The sequence below is a fragment of the Hermetia illucens genome, chromosome 5, assembly GCF_905115235.1.
Source record: "Hermetia illucens chromosome 5, iHerIll2.2.curated.20191125, whole genome shotgun sequence".
NCBI lineage: Eukaryota > Metazoa > Arthropoda > Insecta > Diptera > Stratiomyidae > Hermetia > Hermetia illucens.
In genome coordinates, this window is record NC_051853.1 from 90,666,276 (window position 1) to 90,686,267 (window position 19,992).

General features: G+C 41.7%; 1 protein-coding gene across 8 annotated transcripts in view; it reads left to right on the top strand.

Annotated features, from left to right (window-relative positions):
- LOC119656582 (syntaxin-binding protein 5) overlaps positions 1-19,992 on the top strand; it is an 863,788-nt gene that overhangs the window by 564,521 nt on the left and 279,275 nt on the right. For all 8 annotated transcript variants that reach the window (XM_038062976.1, XM_038062975.1, XM_038062977.1 and 5 more), the window contains exon 3: positions 4,166-4,263. In XM_038062976.1, the coding sequence (XP_037918904.1) occupies positions 4,166-4,263 (98 nt within the window). The remainder of the gene's footprint in view (positions 1-4,165; positions 4,264-19,992) is intronic.

A 19,992-nucleotide genomic window follows, 5' to 3' on the forward strand; every position in this document is an offset into this window, starting at 1 on the left:
GCTTCCAATATCACATATGGAAGTGGAAATGTTCGTGCTTCAATCCTTAGGTTTTATTGAAGAGAGGTCTTTTTAAAGTTTCGTGTGAAGCGGAAGGATTAATGTTTCACCTAAACATAGCTTTATTAAAATAAATTCAATGTCTGCTTGCCGGTCTATTTTTTATGGCTGGTGTGGAAATCTTAGGAAGACACTGTCTCGCCAGGCTCCAGCAGTATCTGGAATTCTCACCCACTAAAACTACCTCCACTTTCTCTTTCTTCCTCCCCCGCGGAACTACCGCAAAGCAGTAATTCGCGAAGAGGACACCGTTTTTAGTGAACAAACCTTATGCTATTCATGCCCTCTTTGTACTTGAATCCTTTTGATTGCGGAATTCACCGCCCACTAATTGGCTTCGATTTCAGAATTTGCCTGGTGATGTTCTGAATGTTTATGCTGATTTTCAGAGAGTCTTTGAAATTCCACCTCTCTGAACGGAATCGTGAAACATGACATGTTTAGGGTCCTCACGTGTGCATTCAGGGTAAAAGGGGGAATCATTCAACCTGAATCTTTATTGATACTTATTGCAACAACCAGGCCCTTGTCAGGTGGTAGTTCATCATATCTCGCCGTACCGTCGTTGAATCCACTCCTGAATACGGGGAATCTTAAAACCCCTCTACGCGTCAACCACCGTTCCTGCTATTTTTCCAGCAACTTTTGCCTTGCTGCCTTGTTTCTTTTCGATATTCAGCATCCTTTTCGGGTAGATTCATGATGCCTTTCTCATACAGGGAACGTGCCTTACTTGTTGGAATATTCATCATTCCCGCAATAATACGCACTGCCCCCTACAACTGTTCTGAAGGCGCTGCTCATCCGTAACGCCAATGAGCGGTAAGTTATGTTTATTCTCCTTCGATTGCTCTCACACGCTAGTACTTCCTCCAAACCGATGCCGCATAACGTAGAGCAAACCACTCCGGCCACATATAATCTGTGGTTGTATATTAAGGCTTGAATGTTGGGCATCTTCCGTATTCTTCTTTTTCTTCAGCCTTTGCCCCGTTCACAATCGGGGTCGGCTCGTCGTGATTGGTTTCGCCATTTGGCTCTATCGAATGCCTAATCTGGGTGCAATCTTGAGGCTTTTAAATCCCCATCCAGCGTATCAAGCCACCATTGTTCGGCCTGCCTTTTGCTAGTTTACCATCAACTTCAATGTTCAGACCAATCTTGGCAAGTGAATTCTCGTTAGTACGAATTACATGACCATATCATCTCGCAACTTTCCCACGAACAACATCTTCGTCCCCATTACCGCAAGATGTCGTTCATTGTCTTTTATAGTTGGCCAACATTCAGAACCATAGAGGGCGACAGGACCGACGATATTGCGGTAAATTTTAGATTTAAGACGTTTGTTGATACGTCGTTCGCAAAGAACCGTTGTGGAACGCCACTTCATCCAGGTTGCGTTAATGCATGAAGCAATTTCATTTCAATTCCAGTTCTCCATTGGCTGATAGGGTTGATCCGAGGTATTTAAATCGCTCAGTTTTGGGCAGATCACTGCCGCTAACAGTGATTATGCCTGTTTCAAGGGGATCGGTCGTCAAAAATTTAGTTTTGTTTAGATTTAATCTGAGACCGTGTTGCATGATTCGAACGTTCCATTTTTAAACAAGTTGCTCGAGATCATTTTTGCTATCAGATGCTAGGAAAACATCATCTGCATAAAGCAGTGTGTAGGGCGCTGGACGTTGGATACCCCGTGTGACGGTGTCCATAACAAGAACAAAGAGGAGTGGTGAGAGGGCGCTTCCTTGATGAACACCAACAGAGACACGAATCGGTTTTGATACACCCGCCATACTTCGAACTACTTTTCGGATCGTGGTAGAGCAATTGAACCCAGCACACGAGTTCTTCTGGCACTAACTGTTGTGGTAAAGCATACAAGATGAGTCGTGTGGCACACGGTCACACACGCTTTCTCTAGATCCAGAAATACGATGTAAAGAGAGCGATGCTTCTCACGTGTTTCTCCATGAGTAACCGCGCAGCGTGTATTGCGTCAATAGTTCCGCAGTTTTTAACAAATCCGGCTTGATTCACGGTTATTTCAGCAATTTCGCGAATACGGTTGTCAAGAATGCATTCAAAAATCTTCATGGTATGGGAAAGTAATCGGATCGGACGGTAATTTGAACATTCTGCTGGACTACTTTTCTTTTCCATATTAGAACAGTGGTACTTTCTTGCCAGTCAGATGGTGTTCTTCCTTCTTGAATAACCCGATTACATAATTCACTGCACCACAGTGTTGCGTCCCAGCTCTTCGCTTTCCAGAGCTCAGATGTCGTCAGGTCCTGTGGTTTTTCCTGATTTCATTCGTTTTATTGCCTCCTCGACTTCAGTTGCGCTGACAGGTGGAACTTGTCCAAATGCCAGCAATAATTGTGGAGGATGAGTAAATTCTTCAGTTGAAATCTGCTCGAAGTATTCTCGCCATCTATCCGTTGCGGCTCGACGTTTTGTAAGCAAAGTACCGTTCATTACGACTTTTAGCAAGTCGATACAGATCTCTCTCGCCATCCCGAGTGTCCAGTTTATCGTAAAGATTTTTGTAATGGTTCACTCGGGTGACAGCGACCGCTTTCTTTGCTTCCCGTTTGGCATTCTTAAAAATTTGCCAGTTAGCACGCGTTTTATCGTCAAGAAATTCGTGGTAGAGGCGTTTCTTTTCACGGACCTTCATTTCAACATCATCATTCCAAAGCCAAGTATCTCGGTTGATGTACCGCTTACCCGGCTTGGTGACCCCGAGGGTTGCAGAGGCCGCTTTGTGGATAGTGTCTTTCATTTGGTTCAATGATTCTTCCACATTCGTAATGGTCGGCAATCGTATGAGTGATCGTTTCTTCTTTCTTCTCACCAAATCGCTACCATTTAATGCGTCGCGGGCCAGTGCGTTCCTCACGCTGTTTTGTCGGTGGCTTAATTCGCAGGACGGCAATCAACGGCCAATGTTGAGGTGCAATGGTCTCAGAGGGAACGGCTTTGCTATCAGTGACGCTGGTAAAATGTCGGCGTCTTATGAGAATATAATCGATTTGCGTTTTACTGTTTCCATTATAAAATGTAGGAAGATGAGACAATCGTTTGATGGACCATGTATTCATGAGTACAAGGTCATGGGTGTCCGCAAAATCGATTATACGCTCGCCACCCTCATTGCGCGCTCCGAACCCCTTTCCGCCATGGCACCTGTTGTGTTAAATATTTTCACCGAATGTAGTCATGTGGGGTATTGAATGAAAGGTTTCGATTAGTACTTTCCGGAACTGACATCTCATGCAAAAAGGAGACAGGGACTGGGAGGTAATAATTTCTTTCGCAAACCCGTTTTCGGAAACAAATTAACTGAAAAATATTAAAAAAGATGCCAATTTGTGGTGTCGGCATAAATAAAATTAATAATGGTACATTCATATATTTATTATTAGTATAATTTTTAGAAATTGACAGCAAACTCCCCTTAAGTTTATCTTAGAATCATCAAATTTTGCAGTAATATAGGCTACACTATAGAGCATGATATCACCAAGTTTGGTGGAAATCTTGCTAACATACTAGAAATAGAACAAAATTGTCTCTTTTGGGCAAATTTACTGCAACCCTAAGACTTAACATGTCAAATGAATGAATCACACTAAAATGAACAATTTAAATAATACATATATGCATATACACTACGAGCTAGGTAAAAATTGGATAATTGCCCATTCGTATATTTTTACATAAAAAATACACAAAACTATATTAAGGTCCGATTTCCTGGTTTCATTTTTGATATGTCCAAAAGGACTTCTTTTCGCCACGGAACTTCACGACTAATTTCGCTATTTTACTAGGTTTGTGGGATAGTTCTGCCCTATTAGTGGACCTTGGTCAATTCAGATGGTTTTTTGACCACCGCGCAGTCTATATAAGTCGTTACAAAACAAATTCTGACACTGATTGAAAACAATTATTTGCGATCAATTTTTTTAATGGTTTGGGTGTAATAAAATAGTCAAGACTTGGCAACAAAGGCGAAGTTACTAACCATATCATATAATCTGAATATCATTCATTTTGGAAAGTTACATTAGCTTACGTTTTTTTTTCTTTTCAGACATTTCGACATGGCTTCCCGCATTCACCAACTGCCCTTGCTTATGATCCAGTACAGAAACTGTTGGTCATCGGTGACAAATCCGGTTCACTTAGATTGTATCCTTTTTCCAAAATTTAACATTTATCGCCAATTTTAGGTTAAACTTCGAATTCAGTAAGTATGTCCCCATTATAAATAAAACTTCATTGCTGTGCTTGTCAAAGAGGAAAATTTTGGATCATTAGATAGTTCCATACTTGAAAGCTTAAACTTGATCAATTCTACTATAGCAATACCGAATCAGTGAATCAGTTCGCGCAAATACCTCCTCGGCAGAGGAAGAGCGCTCAACTAGTTTGTTAAATCAGACAAATGGCTGTATAAATATCAAAAGACATCGGCCTGAGATAAGAACCTTAAGAGACATCTATTAAAACAAATTTTAATGAAGAGAGACTACCATTACTACCAATTACATGTAGAAGTTAATTTACATCTAGTAGCTTCTAAAGGAAACTTTTCGATATGTATCTGACAAGTTGTGGAATATCAATGGTGAAAACTGCAATGGTTTTGTTCTTTGCAATAAATCTCTGCAACTTAACTACGATTATCTTTTCAAAACTTTGCTTAGAATAAGTAGTGAGCTAATAAGGTAAACATTTGTGAATCATAATTTATCTCTTTCGTGCTGAAATATTGGAGTAAGGGTCACTTATTTCCTGGCTTTTGAATAGTACAATGTTGATGACGCGATGTTGAAACTGAAAGAAATGAGCACTATCGCGTTTTTAGGCAATTTCCTTAAAAAAATCAGAAGGACTCTATCAATCTTCGTCGCTTTTCAGTGCTAAGGTCAAACTTCTACAATTTTTTTTTGTATATTGTGCCTGTTGCTATTGATTAGAATCTAAAATTAGCTACATATTAATTTTTTTCAGATGTCTACCTAAAAGGTGCCTCAAATAATTATGTATTACATTATATATGAAGTATTGTCTTAATTTTCGCACTTACCTCAAACTGTGGGCCACATGTTGAAAGACAAGATTAAGCCTTTTGAAATAGATAGCTTAAATACTCCCCCCGAATATTCATTATACAAACACAGCATATATCCTTGCGTTCTACCCATAGAAACACATTGATTTCCATGACTACTAACACGAAATATTCCGTTTGAGAATCATCGATGCGATAATCAAACCTTCAGCAATTATATCTGATGGTGTTGTTTATTGTCACGGACTAACGATTTACAATTAACCACGAGTATCATTTCATATGTCCGCTTTGAAATTGTACGTCCTGTTGGCAGGTGTAAATTTTCTATTCCGTCGGTATTTACCGAAAAGCTTTCTGCATGGCTTAGTTTGCTTGAAATCTATCTGGCCGGAATGCATGTCCTGATTCATGAACTTCCCAATTCTATATTGCAGAGCTCCTGGGCTGTTTTCGTTTGTGAAATTATCATTTTGGCGTTTAATCCAGCATTGCCTTGATTTAATGAAATTTGGTTCATGTACATAAAACGATTCCTGTAATTTCATCGGAGGATAAATTGTTGATGGACTACGGTCGTTGCGAGTTGCCTTTTGTGGATTTGCTTAATTCACGCTATTGGAAAATTATCTCAGTAGAGATTTAACATGCTTCTGGTCAATTTTCTCTGTTCCGATTTTATCTGTGTAGGTTATACCTAATTTTGGACGCAAATTTTTCAATTAGTTTATTCTTTTAGTGCTCCCTGCCTTATTCTTGACTTTACAAAAAATCTCCACATTCTCCACTAACTTTCCACGAGAGGGTGGACTGAAAATGGCGTGGCTAATCTGTGAGGCGAAATTCTTTGTTTATATTGTGCAATGTGGGAGATTGCCGACTGATAGTAGGTTAATCAAAGGCTTTCTGGAGCTTCGAAACCACCATTGTTACCTCTCCAGCAATGTATCAACTAATATAGTTGGATTAACTAAACCAAATGCAACTATATTTCAATGCAAACTTGAATTCAGTAAGCTTGATTAGAACATCATTATAACTCGCCTACTAACATACATGAGTCTTTTATTCGTTTAAGGCTTTTATATCAAAATGTGAGAAGTTTCAAAACCAAGCTGAAAGCCTATCAATCTAGCCTGGCTTTCAAGCATCAAATTATCTACATTTCTAGTGTAATGAGAGGTGAGTAAATGACTGTCTGATCTTCCCGAAGTCAACTAGAGGGCAGAGTTCTCGCACAAACACAATACCACCAAAAATGTGACGATATCGACCGTGAAGGTTCAGGCTACAAATAATTTAGCTAGACAGAAGTATCCCCGGACACTCGCTTGCAAGTCTCCGTGATAGTCAAATTCAGGGATGAGGTAAGAGAGGGTATCAAAGTTTTTGTGTCTCTGAATTAAATCGTAAAATACAATATGGGCAATGTCGCGGAAATTTAGCAAAGAACATACGTGCAGCTAAATTTGAAGAAATTGAAGGAAAAAATTCCGGCTCGATCGCGTGTGGGGTCGGAAAATTCGAGGGCAGGTGTTCCGATCGAGGGAGAAGATCCAGGACGCATCACACCTTCAATTGATCATCATTCAGCCTTAGATTTTTAAGAAACGCGGGCTTTGGGATTCCCACCTTTCCTTCACATCTTTAAGCCATAAAAGTGGAGGGTATCCCTGCATTTGTTGTAAGTTCTCCCGGGGTTAGGGAGGAGTAGAAGAAGGATCCTCAAATTAAAGATTTATCGATTTAATGTGTTCAGATGGCTTAGTGCTTAGACGGTTAGGCTATTGCAGCGGAAGGTCGTGGTTCAAATATCGCTGGTGGTAGAGGAATCGTGACTGGATACTTGCTATCGATCGACGCAGTTGTGAATGATTAGTATAATCACGGTCAAGTGCAATGCTAGCCATATTGCTTCCTACAGAGTATTGTAGTGCTGTAGTGTACCATAACGGTCTCGAATGAAGTGATTAAACACGCTTCAAGCCCCTCCTCTAATTGGATTGTGACGCTTTTGCTATTATTATCGAGGTAATATCATTCTTTGTTTGAAACATACCTGAAAAAAAATTATTATGACAAATCCATTCCATTCGAGCTAAAATAAAAGCTAATAGGGGTAAAAAAAATAATTGAATATCACTACTAAACTTGTTGTGTTAGTTTGGGAAATTGATAGTCTGAGGAGGTTTCCTGAAGAACTCATGAGAGGTCCTTTCAAAATTTCCGACTACGATGGGGGATATTAGGTAATATATCTTGTCCCATTGACATGCTTCTTTAATGCAATTTCGTCTCAAATAATAATTTGCCTAATTGTTGGTTACTTTAGCTGTTAAATTCGGATTATGTTCTTCGAATGTTACATATTTCCGCTATCATTCTATATTGAACTTAGCTTCTAATAGCGAAATATACTCAGTAATGAAAGAATGGTGTCTATTTGCAAAATATTGCGATCTTGACATTAACGTTGATGTTACTCCTAAGCGCCATAGTGAGATTGGTTGTATTCATGGCGAATAGAAAATTTACTTGAAAGAAATAAATGCAGTACCTAGTGGGATGTTTTCCACCACGGCATTCATACGTCCACTCAGGAATATTTGGTATTTATCTCCGGGGAAATTGGTCACCCTCCCCGAGATTCGATTCAAGACGTCGACATTTCGCAAATAAAACAAACTAATGAAATCTTCGCAAACAGAGCAGGGTAATCAAACAATCATTAAAAATCTTTTCTGCCAGATACATATCTTGATCCAAATCTCACTTACCCGATCTTACGCCTTCGTCAATTGCCTAAACCGATCTGCTAGGCAAAATGCATGCGCTGGCATTCAACATGGGCATGTATGTAGATGGAGATTGCAATTTATGGGGGAAAACCAGGAAAATTTGATATTAGGAAACTTAAAGTAATTTAACGATGTTTAAAATACATAGATTTTAGGGTTTCACGGAATTATAGAAATTGTAGAAATGAATGCTTGAAATACTTTATTGCTTTTTTGTATATTGCGGAGTGGGGATGGAATTTGAAAAGAGGTTAATAGAGGTACTGAAGGATGCTAGATAAGAAGGAAAACTGCTTCATTCATACAAATTAATCATTTTGCCCGCTCGGTGCAGGAGGAAGAAAAAATAAAACTATCTATATGCTGCGAAACTACCTATATTACAGGATAGTTGGAAAGTTGGAAGAGATTAATGGAAATCCTACATGTAGTAATAGTAAACCCCTTATTGTTTGTGATGACTTTATTCTGTCTTTGCTCAACTAATTTGGTGTTCCCAGATCTTCACGTCTCTACAATAACTGATACTATTTTTTTTTTTCCTTTATTAATCATAAACCACTGCGCCGCTTTTCAGGGCAACTTCACCAGGAACACCTAAATCGCACTCTTAAATCTTGTCTTCTCCAAACTGCATTTACGTTACTTGTTCAGATGCTCTTCCGTATGGTGGTGCTCGTTATCCTGCTTCCGTTCCAGCTCCCATTTTGGAGATATGAAACCAGCCTTGGTGACAGCCAATCAAGATCTCATCCTCACTTCCTTAATGGCTAAACCCCCGACTTCTCTTATAACATTGTATATAACCTGCTTAATCTCCCTTCTTCCCCCAGGCTTCTGTGTTCTCTCCCATTTTGACTGACTGAGATCCATTAGAAACTCTGTCTCAAAGGAGACTTTATTCCAAGTATGCTGTATTGCTGGTTACACTCTTTTCCCATATTTCGGGCAATTTGTGGGTACCACGCCAGTAAAAATTTTCCCTTTTCCCTGGGAATTATTTCTCCTTATCTTCATGCCAACCAAAGGCCTGTTTAGCAAGTGCTTGATACACTAATGCAAACATGTAATAATGAAAGAAGCGAAACTTGATGAGTAAACCGCACTTCCTTTCACGAAACGGTTTTGCGAATGCAATGGAGGATTGTCATTGTGCTCCCTTTTTAAGATTTTGTATAAAACACAACCTTATTAAAATCGGTTTATTGCCTGGTTGTCCGTCTATTTTCTCCAAAACTGCTACACCGATTCAAACGAAACTTGGTGGATATATGGGAGCTAGTGAGCGATATAAATTTAAGTAAAGTTTAAAGGGGGCTCCCCATATATATAAAGGAGGGATATAAATTTGTCATTTGCCTAATGTGACGATGTGAGGTATCGAACGAAGGGTCTCTATTATTACTTTCGTAAGTGTTTTGACGTAAATTGTAGAAAGCGCGAATAAAGGGTCAAAATGTTCTAACTTAAAGCGAGACTCTACTCATTTTCGGAAGCTATCCAACCTAAAAATCTCTCTCAGTTCTCAAAAAATCGATATTTTAATCGCAGTAATAATGCATTGCAAAAACGGCTTTCTTTTGAATCGTGTGAGCAAAATTTGTTTTTTCGTCTCTCCATCTCCTACTGGTTCATGTGGAATCCATCTACCGCCTTTCTCCATCTTTCGTAGGTGGTAGGAAACAGCTTGTTGGCTAACGCTTAATTGCTCACCTTTGCGTAGCCATGCCCGTAATTCCACATCTCTTCTGCAGACAGCGAAGTTATCACTTTCGAAACATCAGAACCATTATTCACAGGTGTCTTGTGATGAAGGATGCTCACCGTAAACCTTTCAGAGTGATCAGTACTATTTACTATTCAGCAGCTGACAATAAAAACAAAAATAAAATAATACTGTCTCCTTACTTAGTGTAAATTTCCACATATTGAACACAGTAAAGCAACACTAAACAAACGCTTTTTCAGTTTATCATGCATCCAAATTTGACACTCGCTAATGACACAACATGTCATAAGTGTCAAATCTGTTTTCAAGTCCGTGCTTCATAGTTGAACATGTAGTATAAGCCCTCCGTAACCCATCCTGATTTCGCTCACTTTGAAGCTCTGCGAGTCCCTGGTAACTAACCCCCGAAAGGAACATCGGGCCAGTATCAAGGTCGCGTTGACAAGCTCGATCCAGTCCTGTCCCATTTTCATCAAGTTCGCAGGCTCCGTTGCTAACTCTCCTAAATTTTCGTGTTACGTACCCCGTAATTATTTTTCTCAGTGTATGGCTCCTTTCGTCCGTCTTCCCGACTGCTTGTTTTTCCCTTAGTCAGGTACCCATCGGCTTTCTTGACGCAATTTTGCATTCAATCCCTATGGTCTTCCCAACGGCTTTCTACTAAAATCCAATCAAGATCCCCATAATCCCCATCTGCAAAACTTTCATCAATAAGATAGAAAAGAACCCCCATTTGACCGGCGGTTGTAACTTAGGCTTAGGCTCAAGGATTTCATTTTGGTTTAGGTTGTGAGCGAGAATTTTATTGGCATCTTTATCATCAATGAACACTTTTGATAAATGCTTACGCACAAAATTATCTCAAATTTTCATCTTTCATCTTTCACGTCGTGAGTTGAACTAATGATGTTGCGGTTTGTTAGTACGTGGATGGTGTATTCAGTTCAACTGGTGAGCAAGCGCATTGCAAGGGCAACTGACAGGCCGAACTGTACGTGGATGGCGGGCTTAAGTAAGAGAACTGCTCCGGGAGACGAGGTAGCTGGGTGGGAGCAAGTTTGGATTTGAACCGGAGTTACTGGAGTCCTTACGGCTTCAGTGACTTCCGGAGGGCACACAGGCCAACTAGCCTAGAGGCTTGACCACGACTGTGGACAAAATCCACGTGGTCTCGGAGGTTTCGCGCGAAATCGCGAACATTGTGGAACTCAGAAAGCAAATGGCCGCGATTACGGCCAATGTGACCACATTGAATGCTTTGGACACGGTGGCGTTTACCCGAAACGCTCCGCTTGTGCGTAAGACTTTTTCTTGCCACTTCATTTTACCTTACAACAATGTCCCAATGTTAGGTGCAGACTTGCTGTGTCACTATGATCTGCTGGTAGATATGCAGCCTGGAGGATGTTGCTGATCCACGCATTCGCATGTAGTATATTACAGCCAGTTGAGCATGATGTTCAGCACCACATCGACACTACTGACTTTCCAATCTTCTCGTTCGGAAAGAGTTTGAACAACTGCTTAAACAGGGTATATGCAGTTCGTATACTCCGAGTAACTCAGTGGTTAGAGCACTTGGAAATCGCACAACAAGTCGCGATTCAAATCTCGCTGGTCCCGTAAATGTGCACCTGAGTCAAATCAGGTCAATAATCACGGGCGAGCGCAATGCTGACCACATCGCCTCCTATAGGATACTGTAATCCTGTAGTGTACGGTCTTGAATGCCCTAATCCAACGATTATTGTATATGCAAACTTTCCAACTGGTTATCTCCATCTGGTCCCTAAGCCCAATGACGAATAACGACTTTGTGGAGCTTATAGACGCCTGAATGCTCAGCCGATTTCGAACCGGTACTCCATTCAACTCATCCAAGTCCTTCTACATTATTTAGCAAATTATCGTGTTCTCTCAACCTTGAATTTCGCCAAGGCTTACCATTAAGTCCCCTTAGCTCCGAAAGATATTCCAAAGACGGCAATTTGCACACCTTTCGGACTCTTCGAGTTCGTCGTAAACCTTCCAGAGATTTATTCATTCTATACTACGAAACTTGGACTTCTATTTCTTCTACATGGGTGACATTCTGATTGCATTTTCCATCGAGTCGGAGTATTTGGCACATATTGAGTGTATTTTTCAACGACCCCTTGACAATGACCCAATTCTCAATGTTGGAAAGTGCAGATTTTTCCAGGAGCAGCTGAAACTTCTAGACCAGTTCATCACCCGCAATGGCATATAACCCGAACCAAGCCAACCTGCATATGATCGCGAGCTACCCGATGCAAAAGGCGGTGAAACGCCTTAGAAGGTTCTTGGGTATGATAAGCTTTTACCGTCGTTTCCTGTCCAAAGCCGCTCACCACCATCGTTTACTTAACGCTTTCCTGTTTGGTCCTAAGACCAAAAAATCTTGGAATGTTGTGTGGTTTCAACTGGAACTATCTGCTGTAAGATCTTCGAAATGAGAGGTGGGCTATATTCCGGATGTTATCCATAAGGAACGGTTTTGCTCGGTACATGATTTTGCGCACCCCGGGATTCTGACAACGAACCGGCTAGTCTCGAGCAAATATTTCTTGTACTAGGACGTGAATTCTTGGACCAGTGCGCATCGCATGCTAAAAGTCTTAGGTCGCTGGATATATATTATATAAGGAAAGCAATTCTTCTGAAGACTTCTCTAAGTAAACAAAGGGTTTCCACACCATACACCTCGACACTGTAGATGCTTTGCGAGGCTCGTACAGCTGCAAGTATTGCCTGACGAGCGCGGTTTACGCGATGACCTGAGGCAATACCTCTGAAGGGCATAACAGCACAGTCATGTGCTGAGAACCTCCGTCGGATCTCGCAAACCTCCTTCGATTCAATCACCAGTGGATAACCGCATGTCATCCATAATCTAATGGAATTCTAAAACGTTGATTTTGGACGCTGAAAGTAGCCATTGTGGTGCACGATGAGCCGGCCTGATCGCAGACGCCTCGTTGTCCTTGTCCGTATTGCCGTCCGCAAGGAGTTTGCTACCCTGCCGATTTAGTGTACGGAGAGAACCCACCGCTCCCCACGAAATGGTTCTCGACAAGGCAGGCGGACTTGAAGAAACGGAAGACCGTTTTCAAATTGAAGCCTCCTCCGCCATCCCGTCAGGCAGCGGTCTATACCCCTAGGAAGCTTGAAGTCTGTACCCATGTTCTGGTGAGGATTGGTGCCACCCGGAAGCCACTGCAGTCACCAAACGAGGGTTCCTATAAGGTCTTCGAGTGTGAGGAGCACGCATTCAGTTTGGACGTTAGTGGGAAACCCAAAACGGCCTCTCTTTCAGAAGGCAGATGCCACTGAAAAGAAGCGTTTTGATATGCACTAGTCGACCAAGGACAAGTAGCCTCCACTCCACGGGCTCTCCCCGAAACCCCTAGTTTTTTTTCTCTAGAAGCGAAGAGCTGTGGGGGAGCGATGCGCTTCGAAAATAAGTAGGCGGCCACGAAGCCGGTGGAGAAACTTGAATAGTTGGCTGTGGAAAAATGGCAAGATAGTTTTGCACAATCACCAGAATGGTGGCATATATTCAAGTTCTAATTTTTGACAAATTATAAGCCCAGGCTTAAAGAGAGTCACAAGTAGTTTTAGTCTTCATTAACGACCTTCTCTTTCTCTTCATTGGCGCTTGCTTTCTTTACGCCCTATGATCTTAAACTCTTCTTGTGTTTGTCTTCCCCAACGTATACACTTTGGCCCAGTGGTAATCTGTTGATAAGCTCGTACTAAACGCCAGCAAACGCCAACACAATGGTTATTTTTTTCCTATTCTCTTAGTGGCCTTGGTCTCAGCAATCAAGAATGTCTGGCGTTATATTTCACAGTTCTTCTGGCTTTCACTCTCTCCTACGCCGCTTAATTCTTCAACTCGTTTGTTAGAAACAACCCTAAAGATCCAATTTTTACGCTGATGAATGCATAGCAATTGAATATACATAGTTTAGATCGCACTTGCCCTGAGGTCAGCTTGGTCACATACTGTATAGACAATTTCATGTATCCATTTGCCAAAATGAATTGTTGCGCATTTCATAGTTGCTGGCAGCTTTCAGTTTGGCTGACGTGGGGCCATGTCAATCTAAGTCAACACATGTATGAGAGACAATCCCATGAACAATTTTCGTTAACAATCTCATCCGATAATCCTTTCACTTTATAGAACAAAGGATAATTGATTCTCCCATATGAAATTAGTCGCCTTATGTTAATCATTGATGGTTTATGTATGTGGGAGTCTGTATCTTTGTCTGGCAAATTAATATCCGAAATTGTCAAGGCAACCCTTTGTGACATAGATTAAAATGAAGACTAATATGTGACATGGTACATGATACCCCTTGGATAAATTTAATTCAATTATTTTCTTAAATTTAAGTAGCATAGATGTTGGAGATAGTTCAAATAGTAAATTTACAATTATTCGATTTTCTTTGGTTTTAATCCCGTGTTTCAAATATTTTGTTTTTTTCTCAGTGTCATTTGGGCCCACTATGCAGTCCATGATAGTCTCTTTTCTCCATGTAGTTTGGAGCAACCAATAGCATCCTGAAAATTCTGTTCCCAAGAAACGCAATCATCTGATTTTTACATAGTCATCTAACGAGTTCCAAACAAAAAAAAACAAAATAAACTTACTCCAAACAGATTACTACACAAATCAATATAAACTCTTCTGATTAAAAACTACCCCCACCCCTTTTTGAAGCACAATTCATCTCTGCCGTTGTTCAACTAAAATCTTCTTCTTCTTTTGTGTCACTGAACAGGAAATAGTCTCAGGGTTTGATAGTCACACAAAATAGTGTTCAACATCCTGCTCGACAAATAAGCTTAACTCCTTCCGTATGACACGCCATGTCAGGACACAAGAGGAAGACATGACGAATAGAGTTTCTTTCCACCAACAAAAGTATTACTGAAGACTCCGCACTAACATTCAAATAGCGGGGAGCAGGCGGTCTCTGTGTATATCCACACCATAAAATTGAGATTCTTTCAAGTGAAAAGAACCGTTGACATGGAAACGATAATCTGGGATGACGACGCATAGCAACAATTACGAAATAATAGGAAAGAAAATATGCAGAAGGAATTGCACCGAACAAATGATTGAAACCTACGCCCCCGATATTTATCTATTCCAGCAAATTTACTAAATTTGCTCAAGACAAAATTCAAAAAATCTGCTGACTTTTTTTACTCCGGAAATCGATTCAGATTATGTCGACATGTAACTAGACACGATATCCCCAAGGATTTTCCACTGACATATGCTTTTCGCATTCCCTAGTCTTCCCCGGTGATATAAGGAACACGGAGCAAATCGAAGGACCCCAGTTGGACGCTTTCTACTTTTCCGTTCATTGATTCGATTCTTCTTCCTGTGTGCGGAAGTTAAAACTTGAACAAAAACAAAGAGCAAGGAAGAGGATAGCCATTGGCTTTCAGAGGGACTACTTTGAAAAATTGAGCCAACTTCCTGGCGAAATGTAGCTGATTGTGTCTCTGTTGAATTGAAACGTACTTTTCCAATCAAATTGAGAATAATAGCTTATGAACGGGAATGAAGTTACGGTGGTCATATTTTGACCGAAACATAGGAGATGGGACCACGCTTTTCGTAGTAGTGAATTCTAATCTTAATATTCATATGACATGACTAAATTATGCAAATCTTGGTGTAACTTTGTTCTCTGTTTAATCTAAATCATGATTTTCCTTTATTTTTGATTGCATATGCTGATATTTTTACACTTGCCACTGTCAAGCAAAATTCTTTTCCCATAGTTGAATGGACTATCCTAAGATTGAATGCCGATAATAGTCCAGGGAATATCGTTCAGCAACGCTGAGAGGGACGGAGTTGTTAGTTCAAGAGACTCCTTGCCATCCGGTCCCTCCATCGGTCGAACTCAATCTTCTTCGCAACATGAAGAACCCGAACGTAAAACGGAACGCGACTCCATCTGCTAGCGCTCCTCAGCATCTCCATGATAAGAGCATGCCTTTCCAATCTTATGCAGGTAAAACTGGAAACCCCCAGGCCCACGTAGAAGGTGGGTATAGAAATAATCAATCTCACTATGTTTTCTTGTTCTTCACGGGCAAGCACCTATCTTAAGATCTCTACCTTGCGGATATCACCGCCGCGATCATTCTTACAGCCAATTCGGAGACAGTGCGGTGTGGCACTCGGAAATTTCCCCGTCTCCTCCTTGCCAAGGGCATCGGTCAATACCTCTGCTTTGCAGAATGGACTGACCGCAGCTGTGTTCTTATTCCCTTCTGCGTTGATTTGCTCGAAAAAGCTCATCCTCGAATGGAGCATTTAACCAAGGTATATAACCGCTGCTCTCGACTCTGTAGTCAGCTCCGCTATTAATATGGGACGTAGAGTTGGGATTCTCTTTCCGGTCAAGATGACTACTTCAGCACTTGGAATTGAATTTTCTAGTTGCGTTATGGGGAACACTATCGGTCATTCAATCTACGACTTTGTGCCTCGCTCGATAAACTATCTCCGCGACCTACTTAGTAGCATCCATTCTGGATCACCCCGCCCTAAGCCTGAACTGCATGGGGAATAAGTACCCGACACCATAGACCGCTTCAATGATGAGCTTTTCCAACACTTTCCCGGCCGTGCCAAGCATATATCGCGGTCGGTATGATCTCCCCTTTCTTTACTGATCATTTCGAATCTCGCCACTTTCCCGCGAGAAGAAAAATGCCCTTCTTCAGGCAAGCATTTGATAAGCCATAGCTTCAAGTCTGACCGTTAGCAAAATTCCAATTTATAAACGTCCGCCGGGATACCATCAGGGTCTGGCCGTCCTAATTTATCATGGTGATAACCGCTTGTTCGAGCTCTTGCTTGGTGAAGTGGGAGCACTTCTTGACGCCCTTTCCGCTGTTGACGGCAACCTGTACAAGATATCTGGGGAATAATGACCGTGCAATGCAGTCCATCTGGTTGGTACTAAGTATTGAGAGTTTCGGCAGAGCCATGATTTTGCAGATCACAAGTATATAACCAAGTCCCCATTTTCCTCGTTAACTAGGTTCTGCCGGCCCGAGCTTTGCTTTTACTTATCATGCTGGTCTGTACTTTGCCTTTGTGGCTAATGCTTTCTCGAAGTCGTGTAAATGTTGTGACGGAGATTATAACACTCCTTCAATAGGTCGTCAATTTCCGTTGTCCACCGGTGTATAGAAGGCTTATCACGGTTGGAAGCTTCACAGGTTGTCGTTATCAGGCTCATCACTGAATTTGCGACAGTACCAGCTTTAACACTACCACCCCCGAAGTACCCTCCAGCACGTCTCTATCTGTTCCAAGAACTTCGACGAATCTCCCGATATTAACCCTCACATATAGTGTAAACTACTTTGCACGCGATGTACTGGTGGTAACTTACCGAAAAATCTGGGCGTCGGAACGTTGACGTGGAACTGGTGTTTAAAACTACCAACCCGGTTCTCGCCGCCATTTCTAGGATTCGTTTCGCTCTGGGTGAGGCATGGCTTCAGCATTCACCTACTACCAGGATTCATACCTCCGTGCCCAAAAAGGCGTCGCATGAACCGTCAGGCTGAGAACCTTCATTTTGTTGGTGTTTATCTTCAGTCAAACTCTAATTGTCTTCTTCTCCAAAACCTAGATCCATTCGGCCAAGATCTATCTATCCTGGTGAGAGTGAGCCAACAGATGTCATCATCGCAAACGAGCTATTTGAGTAAAGATGTTACGATCAATTGAATCAAATAAGGCAACATGAAGACAATATCCAACCCTCCCGGTTTCCGCTTCGTAATGTTCTCCTTTAATGTCCCTCTTGCATATGGCATTGCAGACACATTCTCTATTCACGCTGCCGAATACTTTCTCGAAATCGATTGAGAATAGTTGAAGCGAAGCAGGGTGCTGATGTGGTCATTACAGGGGGAACCAGAAGCAGTCCAGAGTCACCATGACATTTTCGAAGTATTTCTTGATATGTCCCAAGATGATTCCAGCTATTATTTTGTAAGATCATGGTGCACGCAAATTCTCCTCCTATTGTCGAATTAAAGACGGGTGCCCTTTTCCAGAAATCTAACGATCATTCCCTTCTTCCATTCCCTGAGATAGGTTTTGGGTTCCCCCCGTATAAGTGAAAGTAGCATCTCTGTGGAAACTTTATAAAAGCAGCAATGAACAGTTCTGCGAGGGACTACACCAAGCCCCTGGGGTTTACTACTTTTTAGTACTTTGATGATTTGGAGGAGCATTCCATATCCTAACGCTATGGCGACAACTCGTTTCATCTATGAGAGGTAGAATTTCTTGGTATATAATACGGTTGAGGACGGTGGTGAGGTGTTCCTTCAACGCTTTTGCAATAGTTTCTCTTTCCTGATCACTGCAATAATAAATTTCCTTGTACCACGACACAGATACTGAATTTTCCCGAATATTTCACGGTATTGAAGCTCGAAAAAGTTTAAGGGGACACATCCAACACTGAATACACGCCCTCCTCCACCACGCTTTCTGGAATTCAATATCAGAATGCCACAAAAAAGAGAGGAATGTCGTTGAGAGTAACACCATACAATCTCATTTAACCCGGGAATGTCCAGCCTGTAATGCTAGAACTTTCGCTCAAGTTGGAGGAAGCAAGCGTTCTGAGGGCCCTCAATACCGTTATCGCGGAGGGCACGCGAATTCCAGAAACCAAAGCGTGTCCTGGTACGATAGTTTAAGGCCGCTACAGATAAGCCCGTTCTGATCTGAGGCATGGATAGCGTTTTTATGGCAAGAAAAATTCGAACTCTGACTTTAGTCGCCTTTTACGACAAGCAGGGAATACTTTGAGTTAATTTTTAATCATTAAAAAGGGAGTCGATATCTCGATATATCCGTGGGAAGAAAATGCAGTTGATTAAGGGGTGGAACTATTAGGAAGGCCATAGTGATTCGTTCTTCCTCGTTTGTTAAACGGGCTTGGAGTCGTGTTTCCATCATAAGTTGCCAAATTGCAACAGAGAGATATAGCTCTGCTCTTATGGCTACCGATAGAGCAAGAACGTTACATGCTTTCGGCATGTATTTCCATACCCGGGTAATGTCCCCCTTTTTCCCGCATCGTCTACATCGATCAGCCCGACCAAGAGCACTTGTGCATGCCCTCGCCAGATGTCCGTTCAAGAGACACTTGAAGCATCTATTCAAAGAGATCTGCTCTCTAAAACGACAGACAACCCATCCAATGCGGACCTTTCGGACATCGAGTAGCTTCCACGTTGCTTCTACAGGTAGTAGTTGGTCGCCGTTTGTGTACCTCCCTACGCCCTTCTGAGGTTTACAATAGATGCCTCCTACTGCGATTGATATCCTTACGGCTTCTGGGGTTTACAATAGACGCATCTTTCTGTACTTTTCTTATAGATGTTCTAGGGAGCCACACGCTCGGTTCAAACACCTCCTTGGCTAAGCTCCTTGTAGCATTATCCCCTCTCCACCATCGAACCACTACAGTTGAAAGATATCGATGACTGGGAGCTTGTTTTCCCACTGCCAAAACCGCCGGTACTGTGGTTTCTGGCCCATGCATCGTAAGTCTATACCTTATCACTTCGTTCATATTGGTTTATTATTCGGAGTAACCTTCTCATAGCTATTTTTGTCCACGCATGGGCGTTTTCCTCCCACCTTTCCGACCTGTGCATAAACACGTCCATGCATGTGCTCCACCGAATACGTACAAGTGTGTATTCATAAGTATTAGTTGAGTAAACCTTATCCGCATAAAGGGACACGCCTAATGGGAGATCTGGCAACCCCTCGCATTGTCTGTCTGTTTGTCTTCTTTTTTTGAGAAAATAGAAGTCTTCAAAATACACCAGCCTGGACCCGCCAGTGAGTCAGATTTTAACCCAATAAAATCAATTCCGACTTCCGCCCCATGGAGCCTCCTTTAGGTATTACATTACGGGTCGCAGTTAGATAAGTTTAGGTAGATCTCCTTTCTCCTATCCGCCCCGATCGTAGCCGCGCCTTCCTCACCTCTTTTACTTTTCGTACTTTACTTTATTTCATTGCGATCATAGAGTTGATCACATCCCAATCCTTTTTCGATAATAGTATTTCAGCTAGAGCCTCCTCAAAGTTCCAATTTAAAGTTATACAGCTCACCATGCCCGGTGAGAAACTGGGTGAGATTATAATTGATCTGCCCATATTTTCTCTCTATTTACTCCCTGATAGGGATTTACGGTCTGTG